The sequence below is a fragment of the Osmia lignaria genome, chromosome 4, assembly GCF_051020975.1.
Source record: "Osmia lignaria lignaria isolate PbOS001 chromosome 4, iyOsmLign1, whole genome shotgun sequence".
Classification (NCBI taxonomy): domain Eukaryota; kingdom Metazoa; phylum Arthropoda; class Insecta; order Hymenoptera; family Megachilidae; genus Osmia; species Osmia lignaria.
Window position 1 is genome coordinate 4437054 of NC_135035.1, and position 16035 is coordinate 4453088.

Genomic DNA, 16035 nt, shown 5'->3' on the forward strand with positions numbered 1-16035 from the left:
TTCGCAATACTTTTGTGCTCGTTTCGTAATTAATCGTCCCGTAATACCGTAATAAAAGGCCGATCGCGAACGCGTAGTGCAAGTGTTAATTTTCTCATCTCTTCGGCTTCCAGATTCTAGACGACACCAGAGCTAAATAAGCGATAAATAGTTAAAGTCTTATCATGTACTAATTTTACATCGATCTTGGTAAGTTGTCCATTTCATTTCTAACCAATACGATAAATCTGGATTTAGTAAGGCAAAACGGGCGATCTACGGAACTGGGTGTTCTGGAAAATATCCCACTAGATCGTTCAACGCTGCGATTTAAGGTATCAAACATTAATATTCTCGAATAAAATTCCGATTCGCATCCAAAGGAGACGGCCCCACGAAACCGTCGCACAGTGGCGAATTTGCCCGAATTCGTGGCCAAAATTAATATTTTGGTATCTGATGCAAATTAATGAAATAACTTACAGTATTATGGTTCTAGAATGATAATAATGTACTGTTTTAATAAAAAATATTAATTTCTTATACAATATGACTTTAAAATCATGTTTAAATTATTAGATTGAGTAGCATATCTTTTCTTTTTACATGGATTGATCTTTTAGAGCATTCCACATGATGAAGTGTTAAATTTCAATATTAGAAGAAGGAAAAATGTACAATATAATACATATATACATTAATATACATGAAACAAATAATATTTACAGATAAACATACATATATATATATATAGATTGTTCCAAAATATTCTAAAAAAATTTATTCTAAATTGTTCTAAACATCATTCCCGTTCTTCTTCTTCTATTTCTTCTTCTTCTTCTTCAAATTCTAGAATATTTGGAATGTCGAAGAAATGAATAACATCCGGAGGATATGTTTTTCCTTTTTTCGGCCATACTTTCCTCGTGCTGCTTATATATGGATCTAACGATACCAATAAATTGTGATAAATGTCCTCCATAGTTTTTATTCTAGAAAATTTTCTAGAATGATGCTCCCGAAACTTCTTAATATCTTTATTCCGGGACTCTTGAGCTTCTTCACCTAGTTGTCCGATTGGAAGGATTGCGTGTTTAATTATGTCTCCAGAATGAAATAATATTACAGTAACTTTGACTTTTTTCTATTGGTTCAATTAATGTTGTGGAGGTGGTGTACTGACGTGCTAATTGGCTTATGGGGGTGTGTCTAATTTTCCTAAACTGAAAATTTCAGTGAAAGGAGAAAAAAGGGACTTTCTGTAAACAGGTACAAAAAGAAATGCTAAATGTGGAAAAGAACTCCAATGCCATAAATGTACCCTTCGTCATATTGCCAGAACTATGCAACCGTAGGATTGAAAATACAAAACAGGTAACAGACTGTATTCATCGCCTGTGTTATAAACATGCCCTACTCATCAAATTGCTAGGACCTTTTAACCGTAGGAATAAGAACATCAAGCAGGTAAAGCAGCGTACTCGCCATCCTATGGTATAAACGACCCGCTCCACGAACCGTGCGGCCAGTAAACAAATGATAATAACTCATAAGGTCGCAAAAAGTCGCAGCTAAATGAAGCAGATACTTGTTCAGTAATCTTCAAGGTTTCATTTTAAAAAAAAATTACCGGTCGATCTTGGTCGATGGACAACTTTTTCATTAATCAAGTAGAAAAATGTATAGGTCTTGTATTCTTATCTATCGTACCTTTAATAATTAAGAAAACGTAATAACACTGGGATGTATATTAACTAAGAACATGCTAGTTTACATCAATACTGATAAACTAGCATCATAGCCCGATAATAAATCACTAAGCTACTTTTAATTATGGTCGAAAAAACTGACGTTACAAAAATGCCAACTTTGAACTCGTATATCTCTAACAGAATTACATATAAAAGATTGGCAATAGGGGGGAAATATGCTCTGATAATTCATAAATGAAATACGCTACAAAGATTTTTCAAATTCGCAAAAAAAATTTTTTCACTTTTGGCCACGAATTCGGGCAAATTCGCCACTGTGCGTCGTTCTGGTAATTTCCCCCTGGGACCGTTCTCTCTTTTCCTTTTTCGCGTATAAGCGTTCACAGAACATCGTCGCTCGAATCATCGAATCAAAATCTTAACTAACCAATAATCAATAGTTTCGTTTTTTTTATATAACTTTATACTTTTCTTTGTAATATATATATATTTTCTTTTGTATTTCAAGCAGCTCGTACTTCCTTAACTAACCACTTTTATTGTCACGCTTATTTTCCGAAATTATATTTTTGTTACACCTAACTAGTTTAATTCATTTGCGTTTCAAAAACACTTCCTTTTTCCTTCACGTTCACGCCTACCATCTTCGCACAAATTCATACAAGGGGCCCGTATGGGACTAGAGCATTGACGGACTCAATTAATCTATTAATTAATCTATCAATTAATCATACCGATTCTTTATTGTTCTAATCGTGAGTGATCTAACATCGTCACAAGCGATTAGGACTGATGGCAGCGCTAATACCGTTCTCAAAGAAAGAAAAGAAATAATAATATAACTATAAATATATTTTCATAATTTTCCAACATTTTATCTTTTTCTTTTTCTTTTTATTTTGTAGTTCGCTTAAAATAACAAAATTTGTAACTTACCGGGAACGTGAAAATTCTCAAGAAATAGATACAGTTATCGATAATTTTATTCAAGTTGTGAAACCGAATATTAATAGTTATAGTATAGAAAATGTATTTAATTCAGACGAAAGTGGTTTTAATTTAGAACTTCGTTCTGGTCGAACGCTAGCTGCAAAGGGATCAAAAACCATTGAAGCTGTCGTACAGTCCATATCATCAACCATTCATAGTTATACCATACAACCTACTGTATCTGCAAATGGAAAATTGCTTTCACCGCTTTACATAATTTTATAGGAATCAAGCGGATAGTTCGGACCAAGAGTAAAAGAAAGTTTATTCAATGCTCCAAATGTTCATGTTTCTGCTTCAAAATCTGGCAAATTAACTTTAGAGCACTTTAAAACTTGGTTTACTGAAATATTTTTAATAATCATGGGATCCCGAAGCGTTCTCCTACTAGATTCATGGAGTGGACACTGCCCAATGTTTTGCAAGATCTTGTTCCTGAAGGAAAAGAAGTTTCCATATACTTGGTTTTCGAATATGGAAAAATTTCATAAAAACTTTTTCCGATTAGGTCATTTTATTGAATCATGACGTTATTTTACATCAACAAAATAATATCATAAAACTCCAATCTCTTGTACATAATCAGTTGTCTTCACCTAGATTCCAAAATTTGTTTAAACATTCGTAGTACAAAAGTGGATATATACAAGAACGTTCGGCACGCTATGAAAATCCAGTCGATTATTGTTTTACAAAACAGGTTAACAAAATTCATCGGTGCGATATATACGGAGAATTAGCTATACTCCGTTGTGCTTGGTGTAAAAAATATTTATGTTTCAAACACTTTTTTGAAGAATTTCATTACTGTAAAAGCTATGTCGAATAATATTGGTTGTTACATACATGTACAATAATATTATATTATAATAAAAATTAAAGTCAGAATAAGCGAAATATGTATAGGAGCGGATTTAACGAACACAGTATGGATGAATGAGTGTTACTGTATCAAAAACTCTTACTCTACATTTTCAATTGTACTACTACATCGGAAGTACTCTGTATATTGTAAAAAGTCTACAAAATAAATGTACTTCATCATATGATGATGACATTAATCTTGCAATTATGAAAATGACATGTAAAGCGGAGGGTAAAATGGTTCTTATCAAAGATCTTATCAACGTTGCAAGTATAAGTTGAGTTAGCGGTCAATACAGACAGATCAAAAAACTTAAATCAAAAATTCCATCGGAAAAATTAAATCAACTATACACCATAATACATCGTTGAATTCATAATAAATAGGTGCTTTTATTGATTGAAAAAAAAGTAGTTTTTCAAAACGGAGGGGGAGGGGGAATTCAATTTTGCAAAACGGATGATTTAAAAAAAAAACTTACACGCAGCTTTATAGACCTCAAGAAACGGTATAATTTTTATTTCAACTATTTTTTTATATCTTTTGTTGTTTACGATTTATAAACTCGTATATAGGAAGGGCGGTTTGGATAAAAGGGTTGATATTTCCCTCAAAGTGAAAAACGGGCACCAACGAATTACAGTTATCTTCATAAACAGGTCTAATAAATATTTATGCAAAGTTTGATAAAAATCGGAGTGTATCAGTCCCCGATGTTCCCTTGCGAGTCATTGTTGATTATTAGTTTTTGCCCCAAAATCCACTTATTCAATATATATAGCTGACATTGGCACATGGTTTTAAAAGTAAACAAGGTCGGATCAGTTTGCATATATATAATATATATAGTGAATAAGTGGATTTTGGGGCAAAAACTAATAATTAACAAAGACACAGCTATCTAGGAATCCACGGAGTTTATGCGTGCACCTGGCGTGCAAACTGATCCGACCTTGTTTTACCTCTACAACTCGAATTTCGGAGAACCATAACCTCTACAAGTCGAAGTATACTTCTATACATAATATATATATCAGTTCATCGATCCTATAGATTTAACGGTTTTGTGATCGTCAACTGTATATTCCTTTATTAACGATAAGTGAAACAGGGAAGTCACTTGATAAAGTGAAAATGGCACGTTTCTTTATCATAAAAAGAATGCAATGCTAAAGTTTGGAAGAATACATTAAAACAATTCTGTCACTTGTTTTTCTTTTCTACGGCTTTATATTCACAAAATGAATACGATACGAAAGTTAAACACATTAACATTGGCTGATAAAATAAATATGATCGAATCAGTTAAAACTGGATTAAAAAAGAAAAAGGATATTTCTGAAGAGTTCAAGATTCCCGTTAGCACTTTATCAACCTCTATAAGTCGAAATTTCTTTCATCGAACCTCTCTTACTTGAAAACTCGATAAGTCGAAATCTCTATAACTGGAACATTTTGTCCCTTCCCTTGAGGTTTGAGTTATCGAGGTTTCACTGTACATGTTTTGTAAGTTTGGATCTTGGTTGATCAAGATTGGTTGACCAAGAATGCGGCCATTGTGTGCCTACTCGCCGCGCCAGTGCCGTAACTACGCAAAATTCGTATACTCACGGTATCCTTTAATAGCTAAATAGCTCTTTACCAGTCTGTCTCCGATTACGTACATGTTTATATGTGTGATTTGTAGACGACCATTAAAACATTATTCACTTTTTTTCGAATATGATTACTCCACGTAAACATTGACGTTAAATATATGTAATTCGGCCATTAGTCCTGTTAAGCAGTATAAATCTTAATTTGTATATTACTGTTAATACGTGCGCGGGCAATAAGAATTTTAATGAGCTACAAAAATAGACAGATGATTTCTTATTAAACTGTGATATCCAAATTTTGATTAAAAAAAATTAACTATGCTTATACGGCTAGACCCTTTGTTGGACTGTGTTATCCCGGGAATGTTACTCTTTTCCTCACATTGTCCGTGAAACGTAGGCTATACCACTACGTTGTCCCTCGAATGTAAGCTGTTTCCACATTGCACGGACACAACTTACGTATTCGACATGTAATGTGTACGAATATTTTGTGTATTTCTTCTAGAAATCCGCTTTTGTAATTCACTTAAAGCGATAATGAAATGAATTACCTAATAGGTATTAATAAGTAAACGTGGTCCAAATTATATCGTGTTTGGTCTGATATTAATCACAAAAATCTCACTAATATGATATTAGTAATTGCATATTAAAAAAGTTTATGCATCATGCTGTCCTTCTGTTTTATTTGCTGCCCTTTTCTTTGTTCGGCAAACTACAAAAGGGAGCTGCCAGGCTCAAAAATCGATTCTATTCTTCCGAAGTTGTCCCATTTCGATTCCGAGCTAAGGGGCAGTGTGAGAGACATTACTGTATAGGGTATATATTTTATAGCAGTTTTTAATGTATAGACAATAGCATTTTCACTTTTATTTTGCACATATCTGTTAAAGTATTCCTTGTATTCAAAAGGAATAAACAGTTCTTTAAATCTTATTCTCTACACTTGATTCTCTACTCAAAACTGCCTTGCCATTTTTAAGAAGAGAAACTATAGCTTTAATGTTGACAGGATCATATCCTACCCTACCATACAGGGTATTCGACAACAGGTGGGCAATATTTTAAAGGGTGATTCTAGGGATCAAAATAAGACGAAAATCAAGAATAACGAAATAGGGTTTACCGATATAGGCATAACCAAGAATCGTTGAATGGTAGAAACTTACCTCGTGCTATTCTGTTTCTCGGTACTGCAGTATTCGGTTTCGATTCTTGGTTATGACTGTACCAACCCCTGCCGACGTGACGTTCGGTCGTCTGTGCTGAGCGGATTGCAGGTTTCTGGCGCTTTTTACTCGAATTTTTAAACGTTAATGACTGGAAAACAAAGCCGTAAACGCTATTTCGTTATTCTTGATTTTCGTCTTATTTTGATCCTTAGAATCACCCCTTAAAATATTGCCCACCTGTTGTCGAACACCCTGTATTACTTGGATTAATAACCAGCTTTTACTTGTTCAAGATCTGTTTAGAAAATTTGGAACAACATGATAGAATATTTCCAAATACTCTGCGGCATCGCTATAGTGCTTCTTTATCTCTATTACCATCTCACTTCTAACTATGATTTTTGGAAGAAACTTAACATACCTGGACCAGCACCGACAATACTTTTTGGAAATTTGAAAGAAATAGCCTTTCGAAAGGAATCGATGAGTGAGTCAGTGAAGAGACTATATGACGAATTCAAACATGAACCATTGTTTGGAATATTTGAAGCAACAACCCCTACTTTGATTGTCAATGATTTGGATTTGATCAAAGATGTTCTTGTTAAGGATTTCCCTATATTTGCAGATCGAGGACTACCTTATTATAAAAAGGTACAAAAGTCGTTCTAATCAGTAATCAGTTATTTCAATAGATGACGTTGTGGTATTTAATCTAATCGAATGACTATGATGAATAGATAAGTAAATGTAAGTAATAAAATTTCGAGATCAGAATTTACAATTGCTTGTATTTCTTCGTTTTACACAACAAAGTAACCATATTAGATAAATGTAACTTACTTTTGACAGAAAAACTTAATAATTACAGATTTAGTTTTGGTGAAAAGTAGTGTGTATCTAAACTTTTAATACGCATTGGATGACATGAATCAACTTGTATCAACGAGTTTTTAATTATTCGTACGACGGACCATGGAGCGAGTTCCAATCTGAATTCAATTTCGTAATTCATATTTTTTATTTTTTAAATTATATACTGTTTCTTTAAAAATTGTTCTCTCACTATATGAAACTCTTTCGTTTAACAATTATAAGGATAAAAAGGTGTCCAAATGTTACTATATCTTGTATTTAATTTATTTTAATACTATTTAATAATAATGTAAATAACTACTTAATCTTACATTGCGTATAGTTTCGTAATCACTTGAATTCTTAAATGGGGTCTATGAGACCCACATGATCGTCGGATTAAATAATACTATGAATTGCAACAGTGGCGTAACTAATGGGTTCAACAGGCCCCCCCCCTCCCCCCCAAAAAAATTAAAAACCAGAATATTTTTAATTTCGCCAAACTTTGCCGGGTATTAGCAAAAGTAAAGAAAATTATACTTAATGTTATCACAGTATTAATAAGTTATGAAAGAAAAATTTTTAAGTCCTTTTGTATTTATGGTTGCGCCACTGAACTACAATTATAACTACAGTAAAACCTTACCGTATCGTTGTCGGCGAGACCGTAGGAGTAAAAAATTTTTCAAGCTTCCAAGCTCTCATTTAAAAGATAGGAGGAAAGATAGAAATGTATCATTTTCATAGATTATGATGGTAGAATAGTGGCACTTGTATGTTTTAAAGTCCATGTGAACACCAAACCACTCACGTGGCAATATGACGAGAGTTTACTGTAAATGCTAAAGGATTGTATTCATAGGTAGAACCATTAGCGGAACATCTCTTCTTCCTGGAATCCGAAAGATGGAAACCACTGAGGACAAAACTTTCACCAACTTTTACTTCCGGCAAACTGAAAGAGATGTTTCCTCTTATAATAGACTGTGCGCAACATTTGGAAGAATACCTGGACAAACGGCTAGAGAAACAAGAACCAATAGAATGTCGCGAATTAGCTGCAAAATTCACTACCGATGTAATCGGTAACTGTGTCTTTGGGATTATTACAAATGCTCTCTCGGACGAAAATAGTAAATTCCGTGAAATGGGCAGAAGAATTTTAGAACCATGTTTTCGAACGACAGTTAGAGCTATAATAAGGCAGTTTTTCCCTCGACTATACGTTTTGATTGGAAATTATATTCAAGCTGTTGGAGTGAACGAATTTTTTACAAACATGGTATCTGATAGTATGAGATACAGGAAAGAAAATAATATATATAGACCAGATTTTATTAACACACTCATGGAACTTCGAGAACACCCTGAAAAGCTGCCAACTGTTGGTGAGTATTTGGATTCATAATACAAAATATAAGCGATCTTCTTTTGGAACATAATCTTATTTAACAAAATAATCACAATCTCCTTAAGTATTCTTTAATGCGTTGATTAGTATATATGTGCCCCCATTATTATGCATACTTATATAATTACGGCTAGTATAAATTTCTACATGCCAGTTTGTTGACTCACTTAAATAGAAATATTTGTTAAAAATTGAAAGTGTTGGGATTCGTGTGAATGAGTTACACCAAGTTCTAATAATATGGTTTATTAGCGGAGACACGCTGGCTCAACAAACTGAACTTCGTAAAAGAAGAGGTTGAAACAACGACAAATGTGTTCTCGATTCGAAAGTCTGAATCTATCGCTAATCCTTTCGTTTTAGCACAAGAATATACAGTGGCAATCAAAAGTTTCGGGTCAAATGTTTTTTTTTGCAGTATTCATAAAATAACAGCTATAGAGTAAATAGTGCCCGACTGTCATGAAAGAATTTAATTTTAACAATAAATGATGTAGTTGAAGTTAGAGGAATGTATATATTTATTTCATTATTACCAGAGTTTGTAAACTTGTGTGTTCAAAAATATGAATACATGAATTCCCGGCTGCCATCATATCTACGATACGTTGAAATCATGAACACAGAAGTACACAAGGTATATATTGGTCATCGGTCACCGTGCTGTTACCTGTAGAAACAGTAGAAAAGCGGCGGTCCCATACTAATAGCTGATGTATGCAGTAATGCCAGAACCGTGGGACGTGGGACAAATTTTTACCCTCTCCACGACGTCCCAGTGACTCCCCTACTTCAGTTGTTTCATCTAACACAAGCGTGTTGTCCCACGTGTCCGTGTGAGCTCTGGTCATTTCTACGTTATCGGCTCGATGCTCAAGCCGCCTAACCATGTGGCAGCAGCATCGACGAATCGATAAAATAATATACAGTAAAACCTGGATAAATTCAACGAAAGAATGCTTGGATAAGTGAAACATCGCTATCCCCTCCACTTGGGGGGATCCCCCTAGGCGAACCAAGCCGCTCGACCAGGAAACCGTGTAATATGATCCTACCGTATTATTGGTGTGATTAATACTAATTCAACGATAAAACCTTTTTATTTTTAACCTTTTCTCAATGAAACTTTTACTAACGCATTTGTGAGATTTTTCTGATTAAAATGATACCAAACTCGATATAGGTTGAATTATATTTATAAACAATAGTAATAGAATAAACAACATAGAATTGACACCACGACTGAATATAAATGATGTCGGCTGAATACAAAAGATGTGTGCGGACACAGAATCGGCATGTCGGCTGAATAGAAAACGTGTGTACGGATTCAGAATCGTAACCTCGCTTGGATAAATGAAACATTAAATGCCCGGAATCGACTCCTTGCTTGAATAAATGAAACATTAAATGCCCAGAATCGACACCTCGCTAGGATAAATGAAACCTTTGAAACCAAAGCCGACACCGCGACTGGTTTTGATTTCGATCTCTCTTGCTTTTCGCCAACCTTTAACATCAATTTTAGCAAGTAATTATAATTGAAACTATTTCGTGTTTTGTACCACTCTAATCACAAAAATCTCACCAATCCGCTAGTAAAAGTTTCACTAAAAAAAAGTGAAAAATGAAAAAGTTTTTTGATTCAATTAGTATTAGCCACACCGATACGTTTCGCCTCTTTCCTTTGATTATCGGACCTCTCTCTTTCCACCACTGTCTGTCCCTTTCTACGTTCACGCTTGGCTGGTCGTCGCGTCTCACCCGAGATTCGATACCGCGCTTAGGTAAACACAACCACTGGGTTCCAATCTTGGTTGAATTTATCCAGGTTTTACTATAATCTCGTCCATGGCACTATGGTAGAAGTGAGACATTCTATCCTAATCTATTTTCCTCGTATGTCTTCGCATTTACGTATTGTAATAAATAGAATAACAGTAATATCTAATTGAAGAAATCACTTCTGTATCACGTATTTTTATCATATGAACGTACATACATATGTATATATATAAAACTTAAATATTAAAAATGATCAATAAAGGAAGTAGTTCAACTCCTTTTTTTAACTGCTTCCCAAGTTAATGTACGTCAAAGTATTAATGTATTAAAAATGTATTGTTATGTATTAAAAAAATGTTAATGTATTAAGAATCAGAACTGAAACCGTAGAATCGGGATTCGAACTGAATCTCCTGGTTCCTCACTTCTACCATAGTGCCATGGACTACTGCCACATGCTTAGGTGGCTTGAATATCGTGCAGATAACGTAGAAATGACAAAAGCAGCCGAACGGTGAGCTCACATGGACACGTGGGACAACACGCTTGTGTTAGATGAAACAACTGAAGTAGGGGAGTCACTTGGACGTAGTGGAGAGGGTAAAAATTTGTCCCACGTTCCACGATTCTAGCGTCGCTATGCCCTGCGACGAATTTGCGACGAATCCGCGACGAATCCGCGACGAACCCGTTTCATCCATAGTTTACCTAGTTTTACCGTTTACAATCAGTTTAAGTACGTAGAATTAATAAAACCTATATTAATATCAACGATATTAAGAAAATACAGGGTATATACGAGATTAAGATTCCCAGTGGAATTAAGACTACAGGCTCGAAAAGAAAACAACCAGTCCTTATCTTGACTTTCTTTTTAGAAAACAGTAAGCTTTGCGTTGCCTCTGCTCTAGGTTCATATCTAGAAAGAACAACACCTTTACGAGGCGCTGTAGAAACTCTGTTCATATCTTTCGAAAAACCATATGGGGCAGTTACATCACAGACTAATATTCATGAAATTATTTATAAAGGACAAGTTGAAATGGCGCTTATACGTTGTTTGTTTTTTGATGTTTGATTGTTAGATTATTTTGAAAAGTAAATAACATTAACTAATAATAACTATGTATAAGTGCGGTCTCTCACCACTTATGTACGTATAAACGTCTACACAGAAAAGTTTGAATAAATATTTATTTTGTTATTCATACTTTTCAGTTATACCCTAAATTTTATAATATTTAATAATTACAGATTAATTTTGTTTTCAAAATCATTTATTAATATCGTAAAGAATAAAATTTTGAAATTTCCTGCTTTCCTTCTACCGCCATTTTCCCTAGGAAAATCTGATTCGATCGCAAGTGTAACAGGGAGCAAGTGAACAAACAAAACGTTATTACATTTTACAGAATTGACAGATGAGTTCCTCACCGCTCAAGCATTGATCTTATTCTTGGCTGGATTCGAAACCTCTTCGACGACTATATCCCATACTCTTTACGAATTAGCGCAAAATCATGAAATACAGGATAAATTACGGAAAGAAATAAAACAGCATGATGAAAAATATGGAAAAACTTTAACGTACGATCAAATTAAAGAAATGAAATATTTGGAAAAAGTATTTAAAGGTATATATTATTCAATAAAGCAATCACATATGACCAAAAATACTTTTATATTAAATTTTATTAATTTTACATAATTTTCAACCTATTGTCCTTTTATACAGAAACATTGAGAAAATATCCAATATTACCTATGTTACCGCGGGAAGCATTAAAGAACTACACGTTTAATGGTACAAAAATTACCATACCAAAAGGTACAAAAGTTTGGATACCAACATTTGGGATCCATCGAGATCCAAATATTTACCCAGATCCTGATAGATTTGATCCTGAGAGATTCACTGAGGAAGCGGTTGCCAACAGACACCCCATGAGTTTCCTGGCATTTGGTGATGGCCCAAGAATTTGTATTGGTATGGAAAATTTTAATATTCTAACAGTATTTAAAAGATCTTTCCAATAATAAAAACAGTATTAATATTATATATAATTTACTGTATACATTAATGTACGAAAATAATATAAACAGGATATCAAAAAAAGAGTGCATTATTAACATTACAGTATAACGAAAAACTTTTAATCATTTTGTAATTTGTAACATCATTTCCAAAATATAAGTTATTTGATATTGGTTATTTCGCTTAACGCTTTTATGACTAAATTAACCTTTTTTAATAATTTCCAATTATTACTCATACAGGGTAGTCCTTTCGCTAGTGGACCCAAAAGGAAATGCCGCAACAATAGAATGAAGAAGTCGACATCCCATTTCTGTCATCGTTTACTTGACGGAGGTGGCCCCTGCAGCGGAGACGGCTGTGTGCGTGAAAATATGTTAAGAACATATTCTGTTTTCCGCAGCGTTTAAATGAGACTCTTCTGCTCTGTACACACATTTTCACGAACACAGTCATTTTCGCTGCATGGGTCACCTCCGTCAAGTAAGCGATGGCAGAAATGGGATGTCGACTCTTTCGTTCTATTGTTGCGGCACTTTCTTTTGGGTCCACTAGCGAGAGGATCACCCTGCACATCTGCAGGGTCTGCCACTTAACTGAAAACATGCTTGCGCGAGAACACAGAAAAATGGTAACATCGCTAAAAATAGATATAAGTGCCATCTGTGAACCGTTGCTGAATGGTTCGAATGTCTATGTTTGCGTTCCTCTGGCAACCCTAAAATTCACCTCCTTACCGCGATTTTTATTCCTCCGTTGAGCTAGTATATTTTATAGCTTCGTCTACATATATATATGCCTACTACTGCATGTGTTTACTAAATGTGAATTAACTTTTGTTCTATCTAAATCATGTGGAACATATGTGATCCATTAAACACTTGGTATCATAAATAAGAATACACAATACGCCAAGAAAGTAAGTAATGAGGCTAGTGAAAAAATACAGAACACTAATACATAACATTGGAGACTTTTTATTTATTTCCTTCAAAATAATCTCCACGGAACTCGGTTACAACGTTTCAATTCAACGTTTACATCGATCACATAATTGTTTTAAAAAATTAGAAGATTGTTCTGTTTTAATTTTTTTTAGTTGCCTTGTAATGTCAGTTACAGTCTGTTGAATATCAAGCACAGTTGGGAATTATTTATTTTTCAATTACAATTTTAATTGTAGAAATAAAAAAAAGTTTGCGGAGGCCAAATTAGTGATGTGTGTGCAGGTACACACACTGTCATGCAACACTCGCCGAAGGAATCTTATGGATTCCTTATTTACTTTCAACTCATCAGCCATCCTTCGGAGTGTTAAAGAGTCATCCTTTTTAAGTAAATCTCTCGCTTTGCTTAGTAGTTCGGGGTTTGAAGTCGTTCTTGATTGTTCACTTCGGACATCATTTTCAATATCATTTTTACCATTTTTAAAACGTTTGAACCAACGAAATGTCAGTGCATGAGGCAGAGCATTTAACATGTCATGTTTTTCGCTTGCAGTATTTCCCAGTTTTACGCAACGTTTTATATTATAACGTTGCTCCATCGTAAAGATTGTGACGGCACAACAAAATAAGACATTACTTTTGTATGTTACGAAAATGAACTATCGTCTGATGCTTATTAGCCGACGCTTTAGATTATTGGAACGATTAACGGGGGGGTTTCGAACACAAATAATCACAACTAAATCTTTCTATTAAACACAAAAAAAACTTCACTCTTCCCGAACGCAAAAATTAACATAAATCGGTAATTATTTAGATTACGGACGGTAACTCCGATTTCGATGATTTTTGAATATGTTGTAGAAATTAACATTTTGAACAACTTTTTCCTATACATATAACCGCTGCTCGGCGTTCGTTTTCGAGATATTTTCGAAAAACTGTCGAAACTAATACATTGAATTCTGCCTGTTCGTGTGCGTCCGTATACTTCTTACGCGTCAGTGTGCGATCGCCGCTTTTCTATTGTTTTTGCAGGCAGCAGCACGGTGACCGACACCAATATATATATTCATATATAACAGGTGGGCTTAAAAATTAAATTTAACTAATTTTCATGATTTTGAATCTCAGTATGTGTGTCTGGTCGCCGTTAGGCGACCAGAATATCACTTTACCCTAACCTAACTTAATTCACTGATTAGGTAGAGTAGATTGGGTTAGGTTAGGCTATATTAAATTCCCAGCTGCCATCATAGCTACGATACATTGAAATCATGAATGCAGAAGTTCACAAGGTATATATTGGTCATCGGTCGCCGTGCTGTTGCTTGCAGAAACAGTAGAAAAGCGGCAATCCCATACTAATGCGTACGTTGTCACGGACGCACATGGATGGCCAGAATTCAATGTGTTAGTTTCGACAGTTTTTCGAAAATAACTCGAAAACTAAGGCCGAGCGGCGGTTATATGTATAGGAAAAAGTTGTTCAAAATGTTGATTTCTACAACATATTCAAAAATCATCGAAATCGGAGTTACCGTCCGTAATCTAAATAATTACCCATAAATCTTCTGTATTCGTAACATAACTAAAGATTGCTCTGTTCGTCGCCTCGTGTTTATATTGCCTTTTCCCCACTCTGTTTTGTCTCTCGAATTCCTACCTATGTGATTCGCACCTCTGTCTAACAAGATCACATTGCGATATATCTGTTTCGACCATTCGCATAACATTGTTACCGCACCGTATGCCAACAGACATTCAGTCTCATTACCTACTTAGTAATAATACTTTTAGAGTAATTTTAGAGTAATTTGTTAGAGTAATGATACTTTTATTAAAGATCGAATGAAAAAATAATGTTGTATGGCGATTCTTGTTCTTCTTGTTCGATCGCTTGACGCGTGACCACGTGTTATCGCCGTCCTCGCAATTTAGAACAAGTTTCGCTCTGTTCACGCGACGCGAATTTGTCTCAGACCGCGCCGTACTCTATTGATATCGCCCACGCATAATCATAGTCAGTAAGTGTAAATTATAGTGTCCACGCATTCAATAGTTAAGATCTCTTTGTAAATATTCTGTGACTTTTGTATTTATTTCTATTTATTCTCCGAACTCGCAGACCTCGTGAACTCGCAAACATGTTTGCATGATGAAAGTTTTTAGAAAATACGTAATTACGTAGATGTTTTCTTGAAGCGTTCCCTTCAACTTTTCAACATAAATTGTTGCAGTGAATAGGGATCATAATTGTCATAATCGTTTACAATAAATTAACTTCGATAATGAGTATTTTTTATCCTCTATGTCGCGTAGCGAAACTTTTGTAGCATAAGTTGCCGTAGCAGCAATACCTGTCCAAGGAACCGTTACTTATCAAAAATTAGTTTATTGTCTATCAACACGTTATACCAAGTTTGGAAGCCGAGTCATAATTTTGATGTTACCTAGATGTTCGTCAAAAGTCGAGGTGTACTTTGGGTTTATTACTTGCTACGGTCATTAATAGGACCCTTCATACCCCTGTGTGGGTCACTCAAGGGTTTCGACAGGAACTTCGAATGACCGTTGGAAGGGACGAAAATTCCCTTATATGCATGGTCAAATTCAGCAGTTTTCGACACCACCCCCTACCGTTTCCAGGAACCAATCAGCATTCACGAATTCTTGTAAC

General features: G+C 34.7%; 1 protein-coding gene across 1 annotated transcript in view; it reads left to right on the forward strand.

The window, feature by feature from the left end:
• Positions 1 to 16035, forward strand: part of LOC117610887 (cytochrome P450 6A1-like) — a 32885-nt gene that overhangs the window by 15934 nt on the left and 916 nt on the right. Inside the window, exons 2-5 of the mRNA XM_034338728.2 lie at positions 6613 to 6973; positions 8040 to 8565; positions 11786 to 12007; positions 12109 to 12360. Of these exons, the coding sequence (XP_034194619.2) occupies positions 6638 to 6973; positions 8040 to 8565; positions 11786 to 12007; positions 12109 to 12360 (1336 nt within the window). The 5' untranslated portion in view covers positions 6613 to 6637. The remainder of the gene's footprint in view (positions 1 to 6612; positions 6974 to 8039; positions 8566 to 11785; positions 12008 to 12108; positions 12361 to 16035) is intronic.